The sequence below is a fragment of the Salvelinus fontinalis genome, chromosome 13 (assembly GCF_029448725.1).
Source record: "Salvelinus fontinalis isolate EN_2023a chromosome 13, ASM2944872v1, whole genome shotgun sequence".
In the NCBI taxonomy this organism is placed as follows: domain Eukaryota; kingdom Metazoa; phylum Chordata; class Actinopteri; order Salmoniformes; family Salmonidae; genus Salvelinus; species Salvelinus fontinalis.
In genome coordinates this window covers 19,252,639-19,267,648 of record NC_074677.1, presented here as the reverse complement: position 1 = coordinate 19,267,648, position 15,010 = coordinate 19,252,639, and the positions used below count along the sequence as shown (strand labels likewise).

The following is a 15,010-nucleotide window of genomic DNA, read 5'->3' as shown; positions in this document are numbered from 1 at the left end:
GGAGTGTTGGGCCAGTGACCGAAAGGTTGCTAGATCAAATCCCCAAGGTAAAAAGGGTTTAAAAAATGGGTTAAAGGCCTATTAACTGTATAGTTATAACAGTAAAAGCTGTTTATCAGTTGAAATCTGTCTCCTTCCCAAAAGCTTTGGGAACAATTTAACTTTATAAAGAAGTCTATCAAAAGGAAAAGTTGCCCAAAGACATTCTCCCAGTAAACTTCAATATCAGATTTAAACATGTCTATAGCAGGCCTAGGCCTCTAGCCGAAATAACTTTTGTCATACTGTACCATAGCTCCTCTTTGTTGCTGACTGCCGGACGGTATGATTGACTACCGGACCGATTCTGTTCCAAAAACGTTTTGTTTGTTGAAAAACGTTTTGCAACATAACCCGTTTACTCCAAACGAAAACGAGAGTTTCTATTGGACAAATTCAAGTAGGTCCCTCCCCATTTGCTTCCGTTTGGTTCTTAAACGGTTAACGGTTTCCGTTGCAGGACGTAATGAATACACCCATTTTATGTTGTGGAAACCTTCCCGTTGTCAAATTAGAGTCGGTGAGCTGGGATAGACTGGGAGTTTGGTTCAGAGAAGGTCAGACATAGCCTACTGCCGGACAGGGCAAGAAGAGTAAAGGCTGAATGTGGGACAGGAAATCTGACGTGAACCATCTACGAAAAAGTATCCCAATTGTTTCATCCTGCAATCAAGAATCTGACGAATGACAAAGGTTGGCTGCGTAAACTTTGGCATTCAGGTCTGATCGTTTCTAAACCGGCCTGTTGTTTTTAGTGGAGGCTCTGAAAGTGAACATCATGGCAAGGCGGACTGTGCACGAAGTAACAGTTCAAGATGTACAGAAGAGGAGAAATCCGAACAAACACTATGTAAGTCAATACGTTTTTTTTTACAGGAGAGGACCGACCACGTATGTATATTGTAGGAATATATGTGACACACGTATTTTCTTCGATTAAGTAAAAACAAAGAGAGTATCAAATTACATTTGACCAAAACAGTCGCTGGAAGAAAAAATTACAGTGCGACCATGTTGCATGCATCTAAAGAAAAGTGGAGTGAGTGGTTGGGGAAAGGTTTAGCGTTGAAAATGTCCAATTAATGTTTTCTTTTGAGACCACATGTCAACATCTGGAAAAAACCCGAGCACCAGGCATGCGCTTTTTCTCAGACTCTTGGTGTTGTTTGTTTTAATTTCCACTTTATTAGGCTACTGCAGTAAAATAATGTTACTATTATAAGTTGTTGGTTTGGTTTCTGATCAAAACTTTTGGACACTTGGAATGTAGGCTACACCTGGTTATATAACTTTATTAAATATAAAAAAACACACGACCAATATTGAAAACAGTTATTTCCAAAACTGCTGCCACTTTAGTGTGTTATATAACGGTAAACTATAAACAGAGTAAAAGTATAAGCAGTACGCTGTCGGAGGAACAATATGCTCACCAGTGAGGTTCGTAATGCAGTCGAGGGCATGATTTTATTTTTTATTTTATTTAACCTTTATTTAACTCGCCAAGTCTGTTAAGAACACATTCTTAGGTGTGTGTGTATGATAGGTGTATGTGTATGATAGGTGTATGTGTGTATAAAACCTGACACAGACTTTTCAAAACATCGCGAAGAGTAGCCTTCGATTAGCTGTCATAGATTTTAATTGGTCTAATGTCTATTTCAGAACGGTTGAGAGAACCACATTTCTGAAGCGGAGAAGCAATGCATGATTTGAGTTAGTGTGATTGTTTGGGTAGTCCATCCTGATGGGGTAAAACATTGATACAGTTACATATCGGTATATTATTTTTAATGATATATCATATCGTTTTAAAACTCCAGTATTTTTCCTTCATAACTTGTTCTCCATCTTCTTTTTAAACGGGGAGCCTTATTTGTTTTCAGCACTTTTATTTTCATGACTGAAAACGGGTCGTTTTCTCATGGCTCTCTCTTGTCCCTTTGCAGAAGACATATGTTGCGAAAATCGAAATGCAATAAAATCACATTATCGATTTGCAAAACAAAGAATCGTGAGAATCGCAAAACATATAATGTTGGCACCTAAGTATCATGATAATATCATATCTTAAGGTCCCTGGCAATTTCCAGCCCTACTGCCTACCAGGCCTTCATGCTCACCTATAGGCTACACACTGTAGTAGAAAACCGTGACCTCGGGTATTGGTATTTGTTGACCAGGAAGCATACTACTCACTCATCTATTCCCAAGGTCATTGTTAGCTCAGAGTACACAAGGCCTTGGCAGAATGTTTGAACAAGGAATGCCGTTCTGCACACTTCTGTCCAGGACAGAGAGCAGAAGCAGGACATGCAGTTTGAGACTGTCTGGCATGAAGGTCTGGCCCATTTTTGTTTAGTCTTGACTACAACTTGTTGTGTTGCTCACTTCCATTACAATATTACCTTATACAAATAGACAGTAGGCTTACTACAAAATTCCTGCGCCATCAGAATGATAATGAGAATGCCTTGTGTGCAGACTGCAAAACATGATGAAGCATGCTTACAATATACAGTATTCTACTTTCTGATGGTGCTGTGATCAGTGCATCCCAAAAGTGTTTTTGTTGCTGTATCCAAGCATCAAAGCCACCTCAGGGTTTCTGTTTTGAATGATCTCCAATGCACAGTGAAAGGGTTAGGAGCTGAGTGTGGGCTGAGGCAGATGGAAGAAAGTTTTCTTATTTAGATAACCACTCCTCAGTCCCCATAAAGGGTTTGAGTTTTGGATGTATGATGAAGATGTTGATGACTGGTTACGTCGTACAAAAATACCCAGGATATAAAGATCTTGAGCTCCTGTGTCTCCTTCATCTGCTGGTTTACTGGTTGTGTGCCCTGCATTGAGCCCTGTGTTTAGCATCTTCCACAGACTTTGGTCTCCTACAGGGAAGGCAGGGAGTTGGGCCAGGCCGAGCTGGCCCGGCCTGGGACAGAGGCCAACAGAAGCACTCAGCCAGACACAATCAGTGTGGAGTTTCCGTCCGATAACCTCCCAGACTCTCTTTCTCACTTTACAAAAAAGAAAGTGTTTGTTGCACTTGTATGTCAAGCACCAGCAGGCCATTATTGAATGTCGACAGCCTGCAAGATGCTTTATTTTCATTCACTGTCGGGTTAGTACTTTGATCTTAGGGTGGGTGATGCAAAGTATTTTATTTTTACCAATGGTTGGTTTCACTGATGTTACAAGAAGAATACCCAAGCCTTTAGTATTTCATGGCACCCTTAAAGGTGTCAGCAGGCTGCAGTTCAGCTGGCGTCTAGCCGAACTCGCCGAAACGAATGAGTGTGCTGATATACTCCCTTAAAAGACCTTCGCAAAAAAAAAATGGGAAAACAACGGCAATAGTACTGTTTGTCCATTTTGAGACGCCATAGCCAGTATACACTTCCTCAAAATAGTCAGCATTATTTTATGATAGTTCTAGAAATCTGTCACTAATTTAGACGTTTTTGCAGAGGAGATCTTAGTCGTGCAATTTTACATCTAACTAAGATGTTTGGTGCAGTATTTCTCAATGATAAAATGTGCATGAAAACGAGTCGTCTCTTGTTGAATGACAAAAAAACAAAATAAAAATAAAAACCTGGAAATATTACATTTATATAAGTATTCAGGCCCTTTGCTCAGTACTTTGTTGAAGCACCTTTGGCAGTGATTACAGCCTCGAGTCTTCTTGGGTATGATGTTACAAGCTTGGCACACCTGTATATGGGGAGTTTCTCACCTTCTTATCTGCAGATCCTCTCAAGCTCTGTCAGGTTGGATGGGGAGCATCACTGCACAGCTATTTTCAGGTCTCTCCAGAGATGTTCGATTGGGTTCAAGCCTGGGCTCTGACTGGGCCACTCAAGGACATTCAGAGACTTGTCCCGAAGCCACTCATGCGTTGTCTTGGCTATGTGCTTAGGGTCATTGTCCTGTTGGAAGGTGAACCGTCGCCCCAGTCTGAGGTCCTGAGCACTCTGGAGCAGGCTTTCATCAAGGATCTCTGTACTTTGCATCGTTCATCTTTCCCCCGATTCTGACTTGTTTCCCAGTCCCTGCCGCTGAAAAACATCCCCACAGTATAATGCTGCCATCACCATGCTTCACTGTAGGGATGGTGCCAGGTTTCCTCCAGACGTGACGCTTGGCATTCAGGCCAACTAGTTAAATCTTGGTTTCATCAGACCAGATAATCTTGTTTCTCATGGTCTGAGAGTCTTTAGGTGCCTTTTGGCAAACTCCATGCGGGCTGTCATGTGCCTTTTACTGAGGAGTGGCTTCCATCTGGCCACACTACCATAAAGGCCTGATTGGTAGAGTGCTGCAGAGATGGTTGTCCTTCTGGAAGGTTCTCCCATCTCCACAGAGGAACTCTGGAGCTCTGTCAGAGTCACCATTGGGCTCTTGGCACCTCCCTGACCAAGGCCCTTCTCCCCCGATTGCTCAGTTTAGCCGGGCGGCCATCTCTAGGAAGAGTCTTGATGGTTCTAACTTCTTCCATTTAAGATTGATGGAGGCTACTGTGTTCTTGGGGACCTTCAATGCTGCAGACATTTTTTGGTACCCTTCCCCAGATCTGTGCCTCGACACAATCCTGTCTCTGAGCGCTACGACCATTGCTCTGACATGCACTGTCAACTGTGGGACCTTATAAAGACAGGTGTGTGCCTTTCCAAATCATGTCCAATCAATTGAATTTACCACAGGTGGACTCCAATCAAGTTGTGGAAACATCTCAAGGATGATCAATGGAAACAGGATGCAACTGAGTTCAATTTCGAGTCTCATAACAAAGGGTCTGAATACTTATGTAAATAAGGTATTTCTGTTTTTATTTTTCTACATTTGCAAAAATGTCTAAATCCTGTTTTGGCTTTTTCATTATCGGCTATTGTGTGTTGATCAATGAAGGAAAAATGTATTTAATACATTTTAGAATAAGGCTGTAACGTAACAAAATGTGGAAAAAGAAAATGGGTCTGAATACTTTCCGAATGCACTGTATGTCTATTGTCCATGCATCCTTTGCAAAACTACAATTGTGTTATCCCAATGCGTGAGTAGTAGACATGATCTTTTCCTTTTACACAGGAAATGATGATCTCATGGTGTGGGAAGGAAGTGAGATCATATGAAAGGATGTCAGATCCATTCTGTAGAAAATGGTTGACATGACACCAAATTGAGCCACACAATGTACCTAGTAACTCCATTTATCTTCCCTTGAATCCACGTCATTGTGGACTAGGTGTGACCATGAATCAGAAATGGAATCATCAAGGGATTTCACCTTTGAAGCTATTATGGGTTTAACAGCATATTGAGGTTATTACACTGTTGTTACCATGAATATATGGATCCATTTTAATTAATATGGGTCCTGGTCGTCACACCTATTCAGTAATAGTAACTATATGCTTTGTAAGAGTTAAAGGTTTTAAAGGTAACCCCCTTTTTTCTTTCTATCAGGTTTACATCATCAAAGTGTCTTGGTCTGATGGTAGCACTGAGGTCATCTTCAGACGCTACAGCAAGTTCTTCCATCTGCAGGTGAGTTGGGAACAGCTGTGGGAAAACAAGTTAAAGTACAATCATACATCCACACTATATGGCTGCATTTTAAATGGCACCCTATTCCCTACATAGTACACTACTTTCTACCAGAGCCCTAAGGCTATAAGCTGGGTGGTTCGAGCCCTGAATGCTGATTTGGCTGACAGCCGTGGTATATCAGACCGTATACCACGGGTATGACAAAACATACATTTTTACTGCTCTAATTACGTTGGTAGCCAGTTTATAATAGCAATAAGGCACTTCGGGGGTTTGTGGTATATGGCCAATATACCACGGCTAAGGGCTGTGTCCGCGATGCGTTGTGCCTAAGAACAGCCCTTAGCCGTGGTATATTGGCCATATACCACACCCCCTCATGTCTTATTTCTTAAAAATACCATTGTACAGGCCTACCACCCAGGCACAGTGTTTGTGCCTGGGTCACTGAACCATGTGATTTTGGTAATTACCTGCATATGAGTCGATTCGGAAAAGGAACTAATGGAGCCTGAATAAGCTGAATGTTGATTTTAACAGATAACCACAAAAATAGAATAGAACGTCACACGTCACAATAAACTGCCTGTGGAGGGAATCTCCTCAGAGTTTCAGTTCCTTTTTCTGTGGCAATTGATCTCTGTTAAATATATCCTCAGTATTAATACTTGGTGTACATTGTGTAATATGGTCTGAGTGTAGATTAATGTAAGCAGGTAGGCCTATTGGAGATGCAGGGTCATATTGAGTCAGTGTGTATTTTTAAAATGGGGCATTCCCTCGTATGCTTTTCAGCTGCTTCCTTCTCTATTTAAAGCTCTGGGTGGGCTCTCAGAGTGGAGTGTGAAATTCAGATAACCTTTATGATTACACCAGATCACATCTCCTGGTTTGGCCCATTGGTTTGGCGCTGGTACATGAAAAGAAACAGTTCATTTATCATTCATTGAATTGGGCTTATGTCAATTCCTGTAAAGCTGTGGCTCAGACTGCAAGCTGGCTGACCGTCTATGACGGTGGCTGGTAGCGTCATCTTCTGAGAACTAAGGCCTGTACTGCATACAAAATGCAACGCACCCTATTACCTGTAAAGTGCCCTTTTGACCAGAGTCCTACACTCATGTCAGGGTACTATCTGTCCCTATAGGAGAGCCCTTTGAAGAACCCTTATGGCTGCAGGTAGAAAACTTTTGGTGTCAGGTAGAACCCTTTTGGGTTCCATGTAGAATCCTTTCTACAGAGGGTTCTACCTGGAACCCAAAATGGGTTCTCCTATGGGGACAGCTGAAGAACCCTTTCGGAACCCTTTTTTTCTAAAAGTGTAGGCCCAGGTCCAGAATGGTGCACTCTCTAAGGATAGGGTTCCATTCGGGACACAGCCTGGACAGTGAAGGAGTGATGAGTCATTTCATCTGGCTACTGCTCCTCTGACGGTACTGACCCACCTGGATGCATCTCTCTGAGAGCCTGCCATGGTTGCTGTCTGTTGGTAAGGACATAAGACCAATGGGCTGGGCCGGCCTAGAATAGTGCTTCTCACTGTGGAACACGTCATCTGTTTGGCTGCGTCACTACTGGACTCCTCTGGTGTTGTACTGCTTTGTAAAGGATACAACATCAAAATCTGATCTCATGACTCACAATGAGGAAAACTATTCACACACACACACACACACACAATCCCTGTTCCTCTCTTCCTCCCTTCCTCTGACTCTCCCTGGGTCATCATCCCTCACTCCTCTCTGATGTCACTGCTGTCCACCCTGCAGGAGACAGCCTTTGTTTGAAGGTAATGTTCAGATGAACAGATCGGCTGGCAAACAAAGAACGATGACATGATCATACGCCTCGATATTATATATAACCACAGAGACAGGCTGTCTCTTGCATCACATCAAATCAATAGTGGCTAATGCTGTTGGCAAACCTATGGCTGTAGGTCTGGGTTGATTCATGGTGCTGTATTTGTCTTGTCCACAGTTTACTTCAGTACGAATGCCGCTGGGGCCCAGTGGAGTCATCATAATACAGTCCTCAGAGATAGTGTCATTATACTTTTAACTAAGTTCACAATTCTAGCAGAGAATACATTTTATTGAGCTTCTCTGTTAGTCATTGAGTCTGTAAGACATTGCGGGAAGACGACAAAGACAGACAGGCTATTATTATGACTGGTCTAGATGTCGCCTCACATTCTGTCTACTTTAAACTACCTGGTCCACTGATGGCAGCTGATGAGAGCTGTTACCTGTTGGTGAGGGAATAAAACAACTGTAACATAGTATTAGGCCAACTGCATCAAATGAAGCCGAGCAAACAAGCTCTGCACGTTGTTGTTTACTCCTCTCTAATTACTAATGCAGAGTTAGTATTTGTCTTTAGATTCCTCGACTTGAAGCCAGAACAGTTTCCTGAGCCATTTGAGATACAGTAGAAATGGAAACACAGTTTAGCGTAAACAAAATTGCATGCAAATTTCACGATGTCGTGTAAGTGCCTTGAACCAAAATGACTGATGCATTGCTTTAACAAATTATGGAAAATACAGAGACTCTGTCATAGGTTCCTCCCAGTTGCTGTTTACAGAGATTCTGTTTCCATGGCACTAAGTACTGTTTCCATGCTCTACATCTGTCCACGTTGGATATGCCCTATCCTTGTGTCTAAATTCTAAAACCACTTTCGAATAGATACAAACTCTTATTCCTATGCATTGGTGTGATGTAAAGCTGATACTTGACTACTGTCTCCCTCAACTCACAGCTGTCACATATTTTCCAGACGTGGTAATCGAGTAACAAAACCCTTTTAATGTGGAAAGATGCCAATCCTCTGTTGAGATCATGGGGCTGCCTGTTGTGAGCAGCGTTTTGCACAAAAGCTAAAGAGGCTCTTATTCTCTGGTGCACAATAATTTGCTGGACCCTATTGCAATAAACTGGATCCCATGCTATACTTTTTGATCTGGAAACAATTAGACATAACATATGCCTTGACTTAGAAAATGCTGAACAGAAGATATGTGGGTCTGTAAATATAGTACATAGCAGTACTGTGCACTATGGAAATGAAACCTGTGTTACCTGTGTCTCCTGCCTTTGTTTATGACTATTGAAAGTGTTTTTTAAGGCAATGTCTGCCCAGCCGTCACTATGCAAGACTTGAAATGTGAGAGTTTAGTTTCACTGCTCAGTTTTTTCCCTTTTTTAAATTTCATTTTCTCCCTTTTAAAAAGGGTTTTGAAAACCATGTGCTGAGCCAGCACATTGCTTACAGGGCAGACCGACGCAGTGGCAGGAAATGCAAGTCTAAACGAAGGCTCCTCACCTCACATGCTCTCTGTTGACATTGCTCAACAACATTGCTCAAAGTAGAATGTTTTCAACAATTCCTATTGAAAACACATGACGTTGGTCTTTTTGAGTGTGATTCACTCATTTTAACCAATGTTTTCCAAAGCTTTAATATAAAATAACTCAAGTAAAAGTCACCCAGTAAAATTCTACTTGAGTAGAAGTTTAAAAGTATTTGGTTTAAAATATACTTGTGTCAAAAGTAAATGTTATTGCTAAAATAGTAGTATAAATCACTTCAAATTCCTTATATTAAGCAAACCAGATGGCACCATTTTCTTGTTCTTTTTTTATTAATGGAGAGCCACAGTCCAAAATTCAGACATCATTTACAAACGAAACATGTGTGTTTAGTGAGTCCACCAGATTAGAGGCAGTAGGGATGACCAGGGATGCTTGGTTGATAAGTGTGTGAATTGGACTATTTTCCTGTCCTACCAAACATTCAAAATAAAAGTACTTTTGGGTGTCAAGGAAAATGTTTGGAGTAAAAAGTACAATATTCTCTTAAGGAATGTAGTGAAGTAAAAGTTGTCAAATATTAAGTAAAGTACAGATACCCCCCCAAAAAAACTTAAGTAGTACTTTAAAGAATTTTTACTTAAGTACTTTACAGCACTGGAAATTCCAGAAAGAGATGTGGTTGTCGGAGGAGGCCTTTAACACTCATTCTAGTCCTGTTTTGAGAGGGAGACTCAGATCCAGAGAACAAAGGCCTTTGTGTCTGATGAGACTGTCTGATGTAGTTACAGAAGAGGATATGAACCAGACGAATGATAGCTGACCGTCGCAAATTAACTTAGTCTCTGACCAAACAAGAATTTGCTGCCCAATTAATGAATTAATTTGATGCAAAATACTTATTTTAAGTCGCTCTGGATAAGAGTGTCTGCTAAATGACTAAAATGTCATGTCAAATGTAAGTTTGACTGTGTAGCCCTTTATTCTGTTAGGTGTAGTGATGGAGGAGTCGTGTGATGATAACCCACCGTTACTCCCCTGGCTGTGATGTCATACCTCCCAGCAGACATCACACCTGAGACCCTACATTCTTTGTCGTTTCCTTGTTTACTTATTAATGTATTAGTCATTAACAGCCCTCTTTTTTGTCTGAATTAGTTAGCTAGCTAGATTCATCAATGAAATTACGTGGAATAGATGTTGATTTGATGTCTGTGCCCAGTGGGTAGTCCATCACAACTAAAGTTAACAGTACCTCAGTAGGCCATCCATTGCCAAGAAAAACGCTATGTCAAATGAAGTCAGTATTTACTATTGTGTTGCTAGAACCCATTAAACCCATTCTCAAGTCATTAATGTGAGAGTTATGTGTACATGATGTAACTGGTTGTCTGCAGCAGAGACAAGGCTACATATTCACCTTAGTCAGATGGCTTTCCTCATCTAAGACATCAGCTCTGATTACAGGCCATAGACAGGGTGTTGGAGCGATGGTAGAGAGTCAGAGTCAGTTAGGGTGTGGCTCCCTGCTAGACACATGGGAACAGTTACAGCATGTGTGGGGTATTCTCTCACTCTCGCTCTCTCTCTCTCTCTCGCTGTATTTCTCTCTGACTGTCGGTATTCCAAGTCTTAAAGTAAAAGGAGGATCTGTGAAACGATGCATCTGCCTCTTTAGCCAGACAGATGGTTGTCATGTGTAGTCAGTCAGAGGTCTTTTCCCTCTGCCTTCTCTTTGTTTGACAGAGGAAGGAGTGATGTAGCTGGAAGTTTGATGTAGAGCTTGGATCAATCAGAACCTCCCCTAATTGCCGTCTACAGGACTGGTATTCTTAGTTCCCTGCTGATCTTCTCCTTTTTCTACACTAGTCAGTTCTTCTGTTGCTTTTGTTGGGTCACATTTGTAGAAATAGCTCAGTACATTTTCATTCCACGTCGTGGATATTATTGGGTTTATTGGGATATATAATGATTTAGTTAAAAAAAAAAAAATTAAGATATACACTTAAGTTACAGATGTAGGATCTCAATTTGACCTATAGTGCATTTAGAAAGTATTCAGACCCCTTGACTTCTACATTTTGTTACATTACAGCCTTATTCTAAAATGGATTACATGTATAAAAAAATATATATATATCTATATATATATCTATATATATATATATATAATAATTTTATAAACATTCCTCAGCAGTCTGCACACATAATGATAAAGTGGAGGAAAAAAATGTGTGTTAGATATTTTTGCAAATTTATACAAATAAACAGAAATACCTAATTTCCATAAGTATTCAGACCCTTTGCTATGAGACTCAAAATTGAGCTCAGGTGCATCCTGTTTCCATTGATCATCCTTGAGATGTTTCTACAACTGTGGTAAATTCAATTGATTGTACATGTCTATATAAGCTCCCACAGTTGACAGTGCATGCCAGAGTAAAAACCAAGACAGGATTGTGTCAAGGCACAGATCTGAGGAAGGGTACCAAAAAATGTCTGCACCAAGAGCACAGTGGCCTCCATCATTCTTAAATGGAAGAGGTTTGAAACAACCAAGACTCTTCCTAGAACTGGCCGCCCAGCCAAACTGAGCAATCGGGGGAGAAGGACCTTGGTCAGGGAGGTGACCAAGAACCCGATAGTCACTCTGATAGAGCTCCAGTTTCTCTGTGGAGAAGGGAGAACCTTCCAGAAGGACAACCATCTCTGCAGCACTCCACCAATCAGGCCTTTATGGTAGGTACATGACAACCCGCTTCGAGTTTGCCAAAAGGCACCTAAAGGACTCTCAGACCATCAGAAACAAGATTATCTGGTCTGATAAAACCTAGATTTAACTACTTGGCCTGAATGCCAAGCGTCACGTCTGGAGGAAACCTGGCACCATCCCTACAGTGAAGCATGGTGATGGCAGCATTATACTGTGGGGATGTTTTTCAGCGGCAGGGACTGGGAGACTAGTCAGGATCGAGGCAAAGATGAACAGAGCAAAGTACAGAGAGATCCTTGATGAAAGCCTGCTCCAGAGCGCTCAGGACCTCAGACTGGGGTGAAGGTTCACCTTCCAACAGGACAACGATACTAAGCACACAGCCAAGACAACGTAGAAGTGGCATTGGGACAAGTCTCTGAATGTCCTGAGTGGCCCAGCCAGAGCCCGGACTTGAACACAATCAAAGCATCTCTGGAGAGACCTGAAAATAGCTGTGCAGCAACACTCCCCATCCAACCTGACAGAGCTTGAGAGGATCTGCAGAGAAGAAGGGGAGAGACTCCCCAAATACAGGTGTGGCAAGCTTGTTTTTTCATACCCAAGAGGACTCGAGGCTGTAATCCCTACCAAAGGTGCTTCAATAGAGTACAGGGTCTGATCACTTATGTAAATGTGATATTTCAGTTTTTTATTTTCAATAAATTAGCAAACATTTCTAAATACCTGTTTTTGCTTTGTCATTAAGGGGTTCTGTTTGTAGATTGTTGAGGGGGAAAAAACGATTTAATACATTTTAGAATAAGGCTGTAACCTAACAAGATTTGGAGAAAGTAAATGGGTCTGAATACTTTCCAAAGGCACTGTATATTGTTACAGTAAAATAATCTTTCGTCCATTATGTTGCTTGATCGGTGGTTAGGCTATTAACTGGCAAAAAGTAGCCTACATAAAAAGTGCAATACTGTTAACACAACTGTGTGTTTTCAGTGAATTTACAGTATGTAAATCACAAAGCTCATCTGCACATTCGGTGCAGAAAAATTCTCAGGAACAAACGATTTATTAAGCTCCTACATCTGTTTTAATGATTGTCAGTTGGAGCATATATAGAATTCTGCATAATAATTGACTGGGTTCGTGAAGGCGTTTGCATCTCTCAAGAGCTTTCATAGATTATTCACGTAATAAACATGTTTAAATCTGATTTAATAGCCACTGGGCATTTGGAACATTAGGTGGAGCTTTAGTTTCTGGAGAGATGAAGGGTTGCATATTGTAGGAAAGCATAGAGGAGAATTATGGATATCGAATGAGGAGGTGCAGGAAGTAACAATGTTGACAGGAAAGTAGTCGTGTATGACTACTAAGCAGGTAGAGTTTAATGTGATGTTAACGTGAACAGTCAGTGAGGTCATTAGTACAGTCAACAGACATGGTGCTATTAATTAACCATGATTGCAATCATGAGAGGGAGTGTGACATGGGGATATAATAGTACTGATAAATCATGACAATAATGAACATGGTATAGAAGGTGCTTTTTACTCTGTGACTGAAACATTCTTCACCTCCTTGATATCCATCCTGTCTTTGCCAAACTGGATCCAAAGTATTGGAGCACTCTGCCATAACATTCCTCTCATCTCACACGTCTTCAGTGCTCTCTTCTCTGCTTTCTTTGGCTTCAGCCACCAACAGACTGTTATGGTTTCTTTAACTTCCACCGACAGCCATTTGCATTGTGACTATATAGCTTTATGTTGAGTTAATTTACACAGCTGCCTGTAGACTGTGCATTGAGGTCAAGAGCTCTCTGCTTGTGACTGGTCCAAAGTCATACTGCTGAGTGTCATAGCAACATTATAGCACTGTAGTAACAATGAGTTATATTATAGCACTCTCTGTTGCAAGGTATGACATGTGATACTGAGAAAGCTTTACAGCTAACTGTACTGTCTTTTAACTGGTAGTAAGGCCAGTAGTAAGACATGTGTTAGAGAATCAGAGGAAATGCTCCTTCTCTGTGCAAGTCAGATACAAGCCCTTCTAAACAAGCCCGAATCCACCCATCTATTTATCCAATCTCAACTCTGCATGGACAGGGCTAAGTTGAAAAATGTAGGCGCACACAAATATATTTGGGAGCGCAATGAAAAATATTTAAGATATTAAAGCTAGAATCCTTAATTTTTCTAGGTGCTCCAAAATCGAAATGTCAGGTCGCACAGCAATATGCAAGTAAAATGGTTGCTCTGTGGAGCCCTGATGGAGAAGACAGGCCCATCATATACCAGTGTTTCCATATGATGGGCCAGTAGTAATTTTCCACCAGTGCAGGAACCAAGATGCTCTAAACAGACTGTTTCGACATCACCAGCCCCACTGGCCAATCAGATCCCTGCTTGCTGCCCACATCATCAACCTAGTTGAATAATTTTAACTCTAGTCTGTTTGTTTGTAGAAGACGGAAAACAAAAACATGAATCTAGTATTTGTGAGGTCTGTCTCTAATCTATTCTCCAACACAAAGTGAATAATTCCCCCCCCACCCGGACAGATATGTTTGGTTTAGTTAGTAATAGTATGGAGTATGTATGCCCTTATTTTGTGTCATAAAAACCCAGTTGGTTCTGACACTGACATTCCACTCTAAGTTTAATATAATAGGAAATGAAGAACATTCCTCTTTTATCTGGCAGCACTTTTGTTCTATTTGACCCCACTCGGCTTCTGGAGTACAGCCTAGCCGTCACGGCAGACAGATGCCATTATTCTATCAGATTGATATTAATGTACTTGTTTTTTTTATCCAGGCTAGTCAATTAAGAACTAATTATTATTTACAATGAGGGCCTCAGTCACTGGTCTAACTATAGGGTGGCTGTCTTGAAAATCATACCCTGTCTTTCCCAGTACCTCTTCATTGACATTTCTCTGTATGCAGAGAAAGAGCGGTGTCCCTTAGAGACCTTTTCTCTTTGTGCTCCATAATATTTGACTCGTAGTTCTGGGTACTGGGCTATAGGCTATTGTGGCGGCAGGTAGCCTAGTTGATAGAGTGTTGGGCCTGTAACCGAAAGGTTGCTGGATCGAATCCCCGAGCTGACAAGGTAAAAATATGTTGTTCTGCCCCTGAGCAAGGCAGTTAACCCACTGTTCCCCGGTAGGCTGTTATTGTAAATAAGAATTTGTTCTTAACTGACTTGCGTAGTAAAATAAAAATATTAGTAGATATGTCGAACAGTTTTCAGCTACTTTCCTCATTTGAATTGATAGACATTAGAAGTCATCATGCAGGAAGTTCAATTTAAAAAAAATCGCAAGCAACATTGTTCGGAACCCCTCAAAACGGCAAACTGCCGCTTATGGTAAACGTGACCCACCTGGGTTC

At 41.2% G+C, this 15,010-nt stretch overlaps 1 protein-coding gene across 6 annotated transcripts in view; it reads left to right on the top strand.

Annotated features, from left to right (window-relative positions):
• The first annotated feature begins 513 nt into the window (after window positions 1-513).
• sh3pxd2b (SH3 and PX domains 2B) overlaps window positions 514-15,010 on the top strand; it is a 62,113-nt gene continuing 47,616 nt past the window's right edge. For all 6 annotated transcript variants that reach the window (XM_055941989.1, XM_055941985.1, XM_055941988.1 and 3 more), the window contains exons 1-2: window positions 514-889; window positions 5,506-5,586. In XM_055941989.1, coding sequence (XP_055797964.1) covers window positions 818-889; window positions 5,506-5,586 — 153 coding nt within the window. In that variant the 5' untranslated portion in view covers window positions 514-817. The remainder of the gene's footprint in view (window positions 890-5,505; window positions 5,587-15,010) is intronic.